This window comes from Marmota flaviventris, chromosome 4 (assembly GCF_047511675.1).
Source record: "Marmota flaviventris isolate mMarFla1 chromosome 4, mMarFla1.hap1, whole genome shotgun sequence".
NCBI classification, from domain to species: Eukaryota; Metazoa; Chordata; class Mammalia; order Rodentia; family Sciuridae; genus Marmota; species Marmota flaviventris.
In genome coordinates this window covers 115,130,072-115,144,726 of record NC_092501.1, presented here as the reverse complement: position 1 = coordinate 115,144,726, position 14,655 = coordinate 115,130,072, and the positions used below count along the sequence as shown (strand labels likewise).

General features: G+C 31.4%; 1 protein-coding gene across 1 annotated transcript in view; it reads right to left on the bottom strand.

Annotated features, from left to right (window-relative positions):
• Nucleotides 1–14,655, bottom strand: part of Diaph3 (diaphanous related formin 3) — a 474,806-nt gene that overhangs the window by 245,121 nt on the left and 215,030 nt on the right. The window contains exons 18-20 of the mRNA XM_027938043.3: nt 13,524–13,619; nt 5,988–6,082; nt 1,781–1,882 (exon numbers count right to left, since the gene is read on the bottom strand). Coding sequence (XP_027793844.1) covers nt 1,781–1,882; nt 5,988–6,082; nt 13,524–13,619 — 293 coding nt within the window. The remainder of the gene's footprint in view (nt 1–1,780; nt 1,883–5,987; nt 6,083–13,523; nt 13,620–14,655) is intronic.

The following is a 14,655-nucleotide window of genomic DNA, read 5'->3' as shown; positions in this document are numbered from 1 at the left end:
ATAATCAACATTATTCATATTCTCCATAGGAAATATTTTCAGTAGGATTATTCTTTCAATACTACACTTCATTTGTACCCAAATAAACCTATTTTGAAATGTGTAAATTCCTGGTCAAGTCTAAATTGACATGTCATGAAATGGCATGAAATGGTCCATCTCTCGTCTGAAAATTGAAACTATAACATTAGCCAGTAGATTCTCAGAATATTTTTTGTTCTAGCTTTCTGGCTCTTAAGAGTACACTGTTCATAAATAATAGCAATTTGATGATTAATACTAGATTTTCAAAAGAAAGCATAATTTGCTGATTTTAAATAAATTTTAAATATTAGTAAATTTGAGCCCATTTCTCTGTGAATCCCTAGAACAAAGGAATAGGTTGAAATCTTTTCTATGACAACCTGTGACATATAAACTTCATTGTTAAATGGGCACTTTCATAAAACCTTGCATGTGTTTCAGATTTAATATATATAAGAAATATTTCAAAATTATAATTTTATATATTATTCTAGTGGAACAATCAAAAGAGATGGGAATAAATCAACACTATTAGTCTGTGGTTAAAAATGTAACACTAATTCTCTTTTATTCGCGTATTCTGATATGGAAGACATAGCAAACAGAATATCAAATAGGCATTAAGAGAAAGAAAACATAAATGGGTAAAGCAAAACAAAGGAAAATGGGGGAAGGTAGAGAGGGGAGTAATCTGGAGAATAGGAATAAAAATTTTAAAAAATGTTTTTTTTTTGTATTTTTCTTTAAAAACAAGTGAGTTTAAACATTTCATAATAAAAACGAAAGACTGTGAGAAAAAGGGAAAGCCTTACTTGTTTTCTTTGGAATCTATATGCAGATCTTTGAACTTTATGGGTAAAGGCAGTTGAACAGTGGTGGTTTGAGATAAAGGAAGGAATTTAAGAGCAAATGCCTACAACACACCAAATATGGAGTACAGATCTGCCAATAGCTAGCCAATCTGAATCTTTAAAATTATACAACTTCATCTTCCAATACAATTTCATCCTGGCCCTGGAGGTGGGTAATATAACTGAAGATAAATGAGAAAAATAATAATCTTATTAAAAAATCACTACTTTATAGTATCATTATGATGACTAGAGTAACCACCCTAAAAATAATCATTCAATGGTAGGAGAAAAGAGCAAAGAAAAGAAAGCTTGATTTTAAAAAAAAGTAATTTTAAGTCACAATCCAGCTAATATGTACCATTGGCAAGTTTTTTCACCTCTTTAGACCCCTACTTCCATAAAATAGGAGAGCAGAACAAGATGACTATCAAGGTGTCTCAAAGATTTTTTTTTAACTGAATTCATTCTTCACCCTCATTGCAGAGAAGGAGACAATATTTCTAATTTAGTCAAAACCATGAGATGAACTCAAGTGAGGGATTAAAACAAGAAATTGAAGCTACTCTTCCAGTATGTTGGAATGCACAGCTCTAGAATAAATCACAAATATATGCTTAAGAAGTACAGCATTCATTTAATATTTTACCATTAAATACAGAACATAACAAAATTATACGTACACTTTTTGAATGCCCCTTGAATTTCATTTAAGGACAGAGTTTCAATATACTATTTTAAATCAAGATAATTTCCCATGAATATCCTTAGGTTTAGAAAAAATCCAGCAAGATGAATATTAAATGTATGTGGGTAAAAGTGAGGAAAAGCTTCACATTTTCTTTCTCTGGTTCTGCACAGTAGAAATGAAAACCATCAAAAGGGTTAACGCTGATAGTACTCACCACAACAGCAAACTGCTCAGGTTCACATAAGTTGTTATAGTCACTCTTGAACTGAGACAAGGAATTTAATTGCTCTTGATCAGGAAGATGCTTTAATAAGTTCTAAAAATTGAAACCAAAATAAAATATCTTCACTCAATGAGCTTTCTAAATTTTATGAAAATTAATAAACTATGAAAAGGAAACCAGTGAAGAAGTTAATCTTTAGTTTTATTTCTCAGTAACCTCCTTTACACCAAGCCGTAAGCAACACTCTTTGCATCTTGGAAACAATTTTCTTTTTTTGTATCCCAGAATTATTATATATTCAAATCAAGCACTACTGAATGTTTATTTGATTAACTTACAAATGAGAAAGAACTCAAACTTACAGCAAAGGAACAGCTTTCTCACCTGGATAGATGTAATCCATTACATTTCAGCTTTAGGGAATTAAATGTCAGAAATTTCAGGCAAAGCCAAACATATTTTAACACTTCACTCAGAGGGATAAAAGAAATCACGATATTGCTAGTAAAAGGCAAGGAAAAGGATAGAAAAGAAATCAAGGAAATTTTAATGGCAGTACTTGTAAGATTTAACCAGTAGGATTATGTTTTAATAATAAAAACTGAAGGTATCACTAAAAGACAAAATAGCTTTTCTGACATGAAAAAAAAAATTTAAAAGACATGGCAGATATAGGATGATATACTTGCAGATAAAACATATAAAGAGGTCTCCTAGGAACTTAAGTGTCCATGGCTCAAAAAGCCCTTTAATGGTAGCATCTGCATTCTATAAATCATAGTTTCCTTTGGCTGCTCTGGCTCCTTTTTCTATGCACAGCCTTTCCAAGTCACACACTTAAATAAGAGACTACTTGAAAAAAGACTAGGGGGATACACGTAATTACACTTTCCTAATAGAACATAAATGTTTAAACAATCTCTTAGACAAAGTCTATATAGCCCTCCATATAAAATATACTCAACCATAATAATGATATAACTAGTTAATGTAGTGATATTAAAATTAAGGGGAAAAAAGAGTGGTTGGTTCTCACAATTCCAAATTATGTAATTTTGTATAAGCCCAACATCAAGCACCAATTATAATTAAGCCTATAACATGCTATATGTATATGTGTATGTGTGTGTGTGTGTGTGTGTGTGTGTGTATATATATATATATATATATATATATATATATATGCAGAAAATATATAGAGAGAGATCTTTTCTGCCTATATAGGCAGAAAAGATCTCCCAAGGTTTTATTAGTTAAAAATACTGTTAGAGAACACTATCCATCAAAAGAAGTAAGATCAAAGAAAAAGAACTCCCTGTATACCTTCGCATAAAAACTTGATTGACTGGCCAAAAACAAAAAGGTGGCAATGAAGGATCATCTCTAGAAAAAGTATTCACAATTAATATTAGCAAAGTGAACAAAAACAATGCATATGATTTTTCCACTAAAGTAGAAATGTCTCTTAATGGAACTGCCTGAGAGCAAACACATAATTATTTATATTTTCTTTTAACCATGTGAGCAGTTGGATTGCCTATGTTATTTATTATATTGAATCTCCAAATTTATTCAGCATTGTTTTAGATGAATATCAAATCTCTGTAAATTGTTTAGTTAATATATAATTAGATTTTTAATATTTCTTCAGAAATTTGTTCATATTATTGTTTATGTGTTCAAATGTGAAAAACTATTAGGATGTGTATGAGTACAGGCTCAATCTACCCTTGCTTTCCCCTTACCAAATTTCCCATGCTCCCTATAAATCTCAAAGTTATTGTCCAACTAAATTCTACAAGTTGTCCTAATACACCCAGTTTTTGCCTCCTACCTCATGTTACTATTGTCAATATAGCTGCATGTAGCTAAATTTTTTATCCAATCCCCACCCTGTTTTACATTCATGCTTTATATGCCCTTGAAGTGCCCTTGCCTCCATATACATCACACAGAGTGCATACTCCCACTTGCTTTCTAGTTCTAAACCAATCTTGATTAAATTATGCTTATTTTATATTTTAATTATGTGTGTAAATGTCATCTCCCTTAGCAAAATACAAATTTTAAGGTGATGTCTACCTCTAATAGAGCCTAATACAATGCATGGTGATACAATAAAATACTTGTAAAAAGTCTGATGGGATTGAGTCTTTTATTTTCATTTATTTATTTTAGGTTTTAAAAAACTCATAAAACTGGTATTTACCAAGCATAGGTATGCACAATAATGACATCCATTCATCCATGATGCCCATGTCTACTCACAGAACCTATGAAAATATTAGGTTGAATTGCAAAGGGAAGTAAGCTGACAGACGGACCAAGGTGACTATCAGCTGAACTCAAATTAGGGTGAATATACTGGATTATCTGACATACTCATGTAATCACAGAAGTCCTCAAAGAGAAAAACTAAAATAAAGCAATAGCATGAGGGAGAAGCATCCATGAAATAAAGCAACAGAAAGCAACCTGGGTGGTTTGAAAGATGAAGAGGCCCTGTAGTTCAGGACAATTGGCAACCATAATCAGCTGGAAAGACAGGTATGGAGTTTTCCCCAGAGCTTAAATGAAAGAATAAAAATCTGTCAACACCTTGACTTCACCACAGGGAGGGCAACACCATATTCTATACAAGTGTACGATATTAAATTTGCACTACTTTAAGCTATTCAGTTTGTTGTGAATTGTTGTAGCAGCAATAGAAGACTAATACATTAAGAAAATATTATTGCTAATTATTAAGAATTAGCAAAGTTGAAACTCTTTGGACATAAATTTTAAAATGCAGATGACCTTTTTCTATCTCTATACAACAAAAGCCACATGATCATCCAAAACATTCATGTAATCAAGTGAAGAGCTACTCTAAATATTTAACGAAATCATTATAAGAAATACAAACATGTATTAAGTAGAAAGATTTTCTTTAAGGAACTTGGCATCTGCTCCCAGCAAGAAGCCACATACACAATCAACAATAATACAGACAAAAATTCAGTTGGGAAAAAAAAAATGCTAGAGGGGGGAAAAAGATGCCTAAAAAAAGAGCTATTGAATTAGGTAGTTTATGAGTGTCTGAGAGACAGCATGAATCACAAATGACAGAATATAAACATCAAACTTAGAAGACAAAATAAGGAGAGAAAACTGAGAACAACTTCTAAAGATTCATTCATTGACAGGTTAAAACATCTAAAATAATCTTAATCATTTGTTGATATAATAAATTGTCCATGGTTCTTTGTTATTAAAAATCCATTTTTGCAAACATATTTTTATCAAAACAAAAGAGCATGAAATGAAGATACTCTCTCAAATACAATTTGTGTTTTGATTCTCCAACTTCAAATCTATTGGTATATATACTTGATCTCTTAGTAGAATTCAGTAAGTAACTTTAGTACCACATTACCATGCATTTAAAAATACAGCAGGCAAGAATCATTTAAAAAGCGTTCCAGCTGGACACAGTAGTGCACACCTATAATCCCAGAGGCTCTGGAGGCTGAGGAAGGAGAATCAAGAGTTCAAAGCCAAGCTTCATCAACCTAGCAAGGACTTAAACAACTCAGTGAGACCCACTGTCTAAATAAAAGAGCAAATGGGCTAGGGATATAGCCCAGTGTTTAAGCTACCCTAGGTTCAAATCCCTGGTGCCAAAAACAAATAAATAAGTAAGTAAATAAATAAAAATAAAAAGTACTCCAGCTTTCTCAGTGAATTCAGAGCACCATGCCAACAAATCCATAACACCTATATGAGCACCAATGACTCTAAAGGAGTTCTTAGTGAATGAGACTAAGTAAAATCTCCCTCAAGCTCCTATACCAAACAATAACACAACTTCATAAACCTAAGAAAAACACAATCTACAAAGGCTGTAAAACAAATTTAAATTAACATATCACAAATGTTAATTGTAACACAAATACATATGTAAAATTAAATTTGCCTTTCAGAAACAGTCATTTAAAATAATTGAAATGTAATGATTTTGATAGCATTATATTTAGTCTGCATTTGAAAAAGATGCAGTTTTATCTTCTGGTAGTGCAGAAGTTATGCTAAAGCTAATTATGCAGTAATGATTTCCAGTTGAATGATTAGGGTTAAAAATTATGCTTCACTTACAGATTTCTATTTAATGAGAAGTTTGCAATGAAATACTGAAATTTAGGCTCTGTTTGTTTACCTGAATCACAGACTCTGCCAACTGTGTTTCATCCACTTCCAATATCATCGTTTTTATTTCCTCATATGGCACCCGAAGAGAGCTCAGAAAGATTGCTGAGAGAGGAAAAAAGGTTCATAATGAATAAGAAAATGAAGAAATTTGAGATTAAATTCTATTTATAAGATCAAGTATAAATTCATAAAGAGAGAACTTATTCCTTTAGGATAGTTATCATGGGGGAGGTGGCTTTCATCAGTAGATTTTATGTTCTCTACACTTGTAGAACTAGGATTTAAACAACAATCCTGTATTATGATGCAGAAACCAAGGTCAGTTTTCAAATGCTTAGTTATTTGTCTACCATAGGAATGTGCCAAATTTCATGTGATTTGAAAGAACTAAAATATATTAGATACACTCTAAAGCAGCACACTGTTATGAAAAGAATGATAAAATCCCAGTATGTACATGTAATATTTGATTAAACATGTGTTATTGCCTTATCATATCTTCCAGTTCTACTAAATAGTTCAGAAAACAACATTTTTAAGAGTACTACACACTAACTCTTTCACAAAGAAAAACTTTTACTATTCAGCAGTATTGTAAATAATATGCTAGAGAAAGAGCATTTACATGTAATTAAATCTTAAAATATACATTTTATAAAATAAATTTTCATGATAATTTATCCAAATAAATTTTGAGATAATATATTACAGAGAATTTCAAATATTACTTAAATTTTTCTTGATACTTAAATAATTAGTCTTATAATGATATTGTCAAGGACTTTTGAGTAATATAAAGATATTTCACAGAATTAAATATGATGCTTTTCCTATTCCCCCTTTATTCTACTATTCCATGTTCAAAGATGTAATTTTTTGACCATATTCAGCACTGACTACCATCATCCTTTTAATTTTTTTTTAACTTAGTAAAGTATGTCATCTCGTCTATGGATAATGTTATTTGCATCTTTCTTGGATTATTTTTTTTTGAGGAGAGCATGTATCAATTACAGATAAACAACAAGGGCAACTTTTTTGTTCTTATCAACAACTTCAATCACACATTTCTGAAAGCAAGGAATCAAAATATGTGATCACTGTGCTAGGAATTATGGATGCCTGTTACCCTCAATATCCCATGAGTGAAATGAAATAGAGGATCTAAAAGAAACTAACAGATATTCATATGGGAATAACTCTAGTATTGTTACCGAAAATTCTCACACACACACACACACACACACACACACACACACAAATATATATATTTGATCTAAAAGGGATAATAAATGAATGACAGGTTATAAAATAATCCTTACATCATTTACAAAGAAAGATGTAGGTAAAAATCTTCATCTGTGATTAGAGAAGAACATGTTGGGTATAAAAAGCAATGGAAAACATGAAAAATTTCTGTTTGATGACATTTACCAAAAATATTAAAAAAAAACATAAAAATCTATCTACCTTAGAATTCACAGAGTATCATTCTTTCTTCAAATATAGTCATCTAAAATAATATCAATTAACATGAGGTTGAAATATGAAATAGGGCAAAATTCATGAAAATCAAAACAGTAAGAAATAAAAGTGATGAATAAATAAATGTAATGTGTTAAGCCTCAGAAGCCAGCAAATTTAGAAGATGAATTGTTAAGATGGGTCTGGTTTATAAACTTAGATTAATGTGAAGCATTTACACTACTGATGCCTTCTGAAAAACAACAAATTCTATCAAGATATACTATCTATGGATACAATTAAAAATATAGAAAAGAGTAGGTATGGTGGAACACACCTGTAATTCCAGTGGCTCAGGAAGCGGGGGCAGGAGAATCATAAGATGTTTAAGGTAAATAATATTTCAGCCTCCGCAACTTAGTGAGGCCCTAGGCAACTCATTAAAACCCTGTCTTCAAATAAAAGTATTTAAAAAGGGCTGGGGATGTGGTTCACTGGTTAAGTGCCCCTGGGTTCAATACCTGGTACCCAAACACAACAACAACAACAAAAAAAAAAATACAAAAGGCTGAAAGGCTAAAGGGAAAAATCAAAATTACTCTGGGACATAATATAGGAATTAGGAAAGAAAGGTATTATAGTTTTATATCTCAGGTAGTATGACAAAGTATAATACATTCCAGAAATATCTAAAAAGCATGTTTTTAATCTTAAAAGCATTTTCAAGATATCCTGAAAGCCAGGAAAAGTAATAATCATAGGAGAAAACAATTATTTACAGAAATGAAACAATAGCTGGAAATGTTGGGATGGGGTAGTATCAAAAAGACTCACTGAAAATAAAACAAATTGAGAAAGAAAACAGTAGAACTTTTAGAAATAAAAAATACATGTGTTAAAATTGAAAACTCAACATATACACGGATTAGGCATCTGATGAAATGAAAATTGGTAACATCAATTGGGTACCCATAAGCACAGTCATCTAAAATGACTTAAAAATAATAGGTTGAGAGACACAGAGGTAGGGATACCTTTAAAAGCCCAATAGACGGTCCAAACACTCAGGGTACTAGAAAAGAAGCATACCTAAGGACATCATGTTCAACTAAGTAAACCAGACCCAAACAAACAAACAAAAAAGGATGAGTATCGTTATGTTCCCTCTAATATAAGAAAGATTAAAAAGAAAGGAAAAATGAATAAAAGTTGACCTGAAAGTAGAAATAGTGTGTGTCGGCAAGGGCATACAAGGATGGGCATGGGGTAGGGGGAGGCATGAGTGTAGAAGAAGGGTGGATGGATATGATTAATATACACTGTATGCATGTATGGACAAACCACAACAAATCCCACTAAGATCTACAATTAATGTGTCAATTAATAAGTATACATTTAAAAATAAGCATTTGAAAAGTAAATGCTGAGAACTTTTCAGAATTATAGAAAGACAAACATCATCAGATCAAGGAGGCTCAACAAATGCCAAATGTGATAAGTAAAAAAAACAAATCTAGTGTCTTCTAAAACACCAAGCACTAGGGAGGTAAAACAGAAACAAGCATTGTTGAGGCAAGAGTAAAGCAGTACAAATACACAACAGTTGATACAGCAGGGGATGACACACAGTATGTCATAAATACCAACTCAACTAGTATAGCTCAAAAGCAGCCATAGACAATATGTAAGCAAATGTCCTGTTAATATTTCAATAAAACTTTGTTTATAAAACAGGCAGTAGAACAGGTTTAGCATGAACATCACCTAAATGTCAACTACACCTTGAATGAATAGAGTGTAACATTCCAAGAATGTAAATCCTGTATTGCAATGGAGATGATTATCCTATACCTGAATGAATTAACATGGTCTGGGGTTTTTAAAATTCCAAATCAAACATGTTTAGGAATATGTATATAATTAGTAAAACTACCCAAAAAAAGTGCTTAACTGAACATCATGATAAGGTTACTTCTCACAGGAAAAGGGATAAAATTGGAGAGGGACATATTTAAGCCTCTAAAGTAAAGGCAATGTTTTCTTTTAACTATGGATGTTTTGTTTATTATTAAATTGTATCATACATTTTATAAATCTCTCATGTGTAACATATATATCCTAGTGATATAAAATAATTTTAAATGAATAGGAAATTTTTTAGAATTATGATAATGTGAGATAAAGGATTAATTTTACCCAGCTAAGGGCTGGCTGACCTTATTGCCTATAAAATGAGGTACTCTCTAAACCACTAGAACATCCTGCCTGATGTTCTTTAATACCTGGAGATACTGGGCCAAACTACATAGTCTATGGTTACAATCTGATTTCTAGTGTGGGTTTTGAGCTTCAAACTTTTGGCTCTTCTTGTACAGAGGTTACAAATTGGGGTCATTAATATAGGAGTTCAACTATGACCAAGTCTCTGTAAAAACCCTAACCACTAAAGGAGCTTCCCTGCTTCGCAATACTCTGAGCATTGCCATAAGTCATTGCCGGCAGAAGTCAAAAATGACCACAACTCCATTGAGAGAGAGACCGAACATTCATATTTAGAACTCTTCTGGACTCCGCCCCTGTACCTTTCTTTCCCTGACTGATATTAATCTACCATTTTGCTAAAATAATAATGAGTGAAAAAAATTAAGTTCTGTACATAATTTTAATTACTAATGAAACCTGAAAGTGTTCTTGAACCTCTAAATTTATAAAGGGGTCAGAAGTGAGTGTGGTATCGGTAGACCTATTAACTTCACAGTTGTTTAATCAGTAACGTTAATAGGTCCACCAGTACTTGTGAAGTTAGTGGTTCTCACATAATGAAGTAAGTAAATACCAAAAAGGATGAGTAAAACATGTAAATAACACACTATACATCATAGTAACAAATAAAACACAAATATATATATATATATACACATATATATACATATACATATATAAATAATATATTTACATATATGTATATGTATATGTATATATATATGTGTATGTATGTATGTGTGTGTGTGTGTGTATATATATATATATATATATATATATATATATATATATATAAAAACGTTAGGAAAATTTGCTTTGCAGATTAAAATAGCTTATTCTTTTTATTTTCTCCAATATTTGTCATTTGTCCACAACTTTCAAGTTTCTATAATTAAAACATAATACCCTATTAATATATTCATAAAGATCAAAATAAGGTTTTAATAGTTTATTAAGTAATTGATTGTCTTTTGGAAAGCAATTGCTGTAATAACTATTGGGGGGGATGCCTAAGAGACAATTTGAAAGACAAGTATAGACTTTATTTTTTAAAAACTTAAAAGTTACTGAGAATAACATAAGAGACACTCAGTTAAAACTTCCAAAAGGCCCATTAAAATGAATCTTTCTACTAACATACATCTTATCCTTCAAAATGTGATTATATAGATCCCAGTAGGAAGCTTTGGGTTCAGTTAAGGAGTGTAAAGTGTGCAGATTTGAGAACTAGTCATGCTTGTTTTCTGTGAAGGAATTTATAAATATTAAAACCTTTACATTAATTTGTAGATTCCAGGGTTTCTCCCATTACAGCTCTTAAATTCACTCAAGGAAAAAAAAAAAAAATCTGGTTAACCTCATGAATCTTATAAAACTCCTGAGACTTCTCTTGATCCTGGAATTTTATCACTAATGATGAGAACAGAATTTTTGCCAAAATCTTTATGAACTGAAAATATAGGAAACCTAACCTATCTTTAAATAAAGTAGACAAATAAATGAGTAACTAATAGATTCTTTCCTCAAAATTCTCAAAAATTTTTCAGTTAGGAGAAATCTAAGAGAACTTATCTAGTACAGACCCATTATTTTTCTCTTCTATAAAATTTAGAAGTAAATTTCTCCATTTTAGTATATTTCTATTACTGACCACAGCTTTACTCCAAGTTGCCTCATTCTAAAACAGTACCACTATCAACAATATCTCTGCTCAGAATTTATCATCTTAAGACTGAATTTTATAGACAAAACCCAGCTGTGAATCCAACTATAATTACAGTAAAGATTATAGGCTGCCAAAGTTTCATGAAGCTTCAATCATAACACTTTTTCCTACAATCTGAGAAGGCAAGAATAATCCTAAAATGGATTCTCATCAGACATGATATAAATTCTGGATCTTTTGATATTGTACTTTGTAACTTGTTTGTCAATTAAACAAATGAGATATATATCCTCTGGCTAAAGCATATTACAAACAGGATGCTTCTCTATAAGAATGTGATTTTGTAATCTGTAAGCAGGAATAAATAAAACTATACCTATTAAAACATTTTCAAAATGAGCAACCTTATTCAAGTCACCTAACTGCAAAACCCTCCAGATTTTCCACCTAAAATGTCAATGCTAATACCTACCTGGAAGAGTTAGTCAATAGTTATTAGTATATGCTATTAACTATCTAGCACATCCTATTTAGCACATGCTATATAATGTGTAATAATGAATAACCTTGCCCAACAAGTCAACTGAAATAAATATTTAAGCTAAGTCATCCTGGCTGATCTACTCAGAAAGTACAGTTTTCCAAATGATATTTCTTCGGGAACCATGACAAAGTTATTAAAGTCAAGACTACCAATATGTAATGCAGACCATGGATATTTTTCAAAATAAAACACTTGTTTCTGATCTCTGAGTTAGAACTTTTGGACATTACTATGTTCTGTGGGTGCAAGGGAGGATGGTGGGAGGTCCTAAAATGATTGTATCATATAATAACTCCCAAATTTTCAGGGGACTAATAAGCACATACACACACATACAAATATTTTCCATTGAAACTATGTGTCTATCACACACAAGAGAGGCAGAGCTGTATTAATTATGATCCTCTTTTCGGGATGGTGAACAACACTTTGACTGCCATTCTGGGTGCCAGGGGAAAGAGATTCACTGAAGTGGTCATCACCAATTAAATGTTTGTACCCAAAATTGATGTCACCTCACTTATATTTTGATTGACCCAAATGTACCACATGTTGGTACTTAACATGGAAGAGGCAGGGATGAGCAATTTGTGCTCAAAATGAGAATAAAATATTGTGCAATAGCATTAATACTTTCACACTGTTTTGTGTGGGTGGTAGTCCAGCCTATACTATAGAAAAGTGATGACCCTCTCTCATGGGAAGGATGAAGGGGAGTCTTTTCTAAAACCTTCATAAAAAGGAATGTCAATCATATCTTCTTCATATATTACCTCTTATATAACTCTCTTTAATCAATAGTCTGAATCTTTATCCTCTCACTGAAAAACTGTTTTGTTCCAATATTACTAAAAACTCACTTGAGGCATGTAATAATTAATAGGTGGACTAAAAGTCATGTTTACTTGCTTCATCCCACTATATTCTCCACATTATAGCCCTCATGTACTATAAGAAAGTAATGGTCATATTATCTCAGGTCCAAGCAGAACTATCCTTGGTATATTTAAGATCCAATTAGAAATGAGTTAGGAACAAAACTATTTAGCTTCTTTTCTCACAGTAATTCAGTCAGGAAGACAATTCAAAACTAAGTATTTAGCTCCTGTAACAGTAATTAAATCAAAAATATTTCCAGTCAGTACTTTTGAAGAAAGGGTTTGAACTGCTCAGATGGGATAATGAAATTCATTTTATCATCATCTCTATTTCCATTAATATTCTAAACTCCTTCATGTGTGATCAAGTATCACAAATAATAGATTCAGAAGAATATAACAGAAATGATATATTACCAGTTTTTTTAAAAAAATATGTAATTACTTGAATTCCTTGTTTTTATTTTTATACTCTAAAATGGGACTTGAAATTATAACTCTCTTTTCAATTATGGAAGATAGAAGAAAATAGGAAAATGATTTAGGATGAAATCCTAACACACTAGTCTTTTGAAGAATTTAATCTCATAATTTGCAGAAGGGAGTATTATCTTTGAAATTAAGCAAATATTAGAATTAAAACAACACAAAATGAAAAAGGAGTCATAAAATGAAATAAAAACACCTTTTGTATGTGTTTTGATAATAGTATTAAAAGTTGATACTTACAAAGGTTCTGAGCAATTTTAGAATCTAGAAATTTAAGTTCTTTAATCTTTTTCTTAATAGCTTTCTTCTCTTCAAAATCTTCTTCATCTCTTTTCTCTGTAAAACCAAGGACAGATCTATGTTAGGGGAAGTAAAGACACTGAAGTGCAAAAGAACAAAAAATAAATTTTCATCAAAAAAGCTTTAAAAAAAAATTTCTAAATCAGTTACAAAAGTACATATTCCAAGATTCAAACTGTTTCAGATAAGCACTGGTGACCCTACCAGAGAAACTATTAAGAGTTAATATTTGAAGGAAAAAACAAAACTAATACACACTATGGAAACTAACACAATTATGCATAAGTATACAATATATAGCACACAATTACAAAAATCAATATACATACGATTTGAATGTATTAAGAACTTAGCACAAAGAGTGCTAAAATAAATCATATAGCTGTTGTTGTTGTTGTTATTGTTTCGGGGTACTGTGGTTTAAACTCAGGAGCAATCAACCACTGAGCCAACTCCCCAGACTCATTTTGAATTTTATTTAGAGACAAGGTCTCACTGAGTTGCTTAGCGCCCCATTTTTGTTGAGGCTGGCTTTGAACTTGTGATACACCTATATCAGCCTCCCCAGCCACTGGGTTAACAGGGGTGCGCCACCACACCCGGCTCTTATATCTTTTTTATGTTTGATATACCACATTTATTTAAGAATACAGCTCCAATAAAATTGCATTATTATTTAGAAATTATTTTTTAAATCTAAAAAGTCAAAATTTGATACTTGCAGATTTTACCTCAGTGTTCTAAAGATTAAGAAACAAATTTAACTACTTTATCCTTAACAGAAATATACAATAAACACATATGCTATACAACAATATAAAAACAAGTGGCTATCATAAGGCATATGATGGTCAAGATTAACAACTACAACTAAGGTGGTCAAATCACCTTTTTACTCTGTGTGTTCACAAACAACACTTCTCAAAGTATGTTATCTTAAAAAATTAGGATCATAGTAACACAGAACAGGGGAGGAAATTGCTTAGAGAGACAAGCACGCGCACGTGCGCGCACACACACAGAGATCACCAATAATAGGGGGAAATAAACTTAAAAAGCAAATAGAATTGGT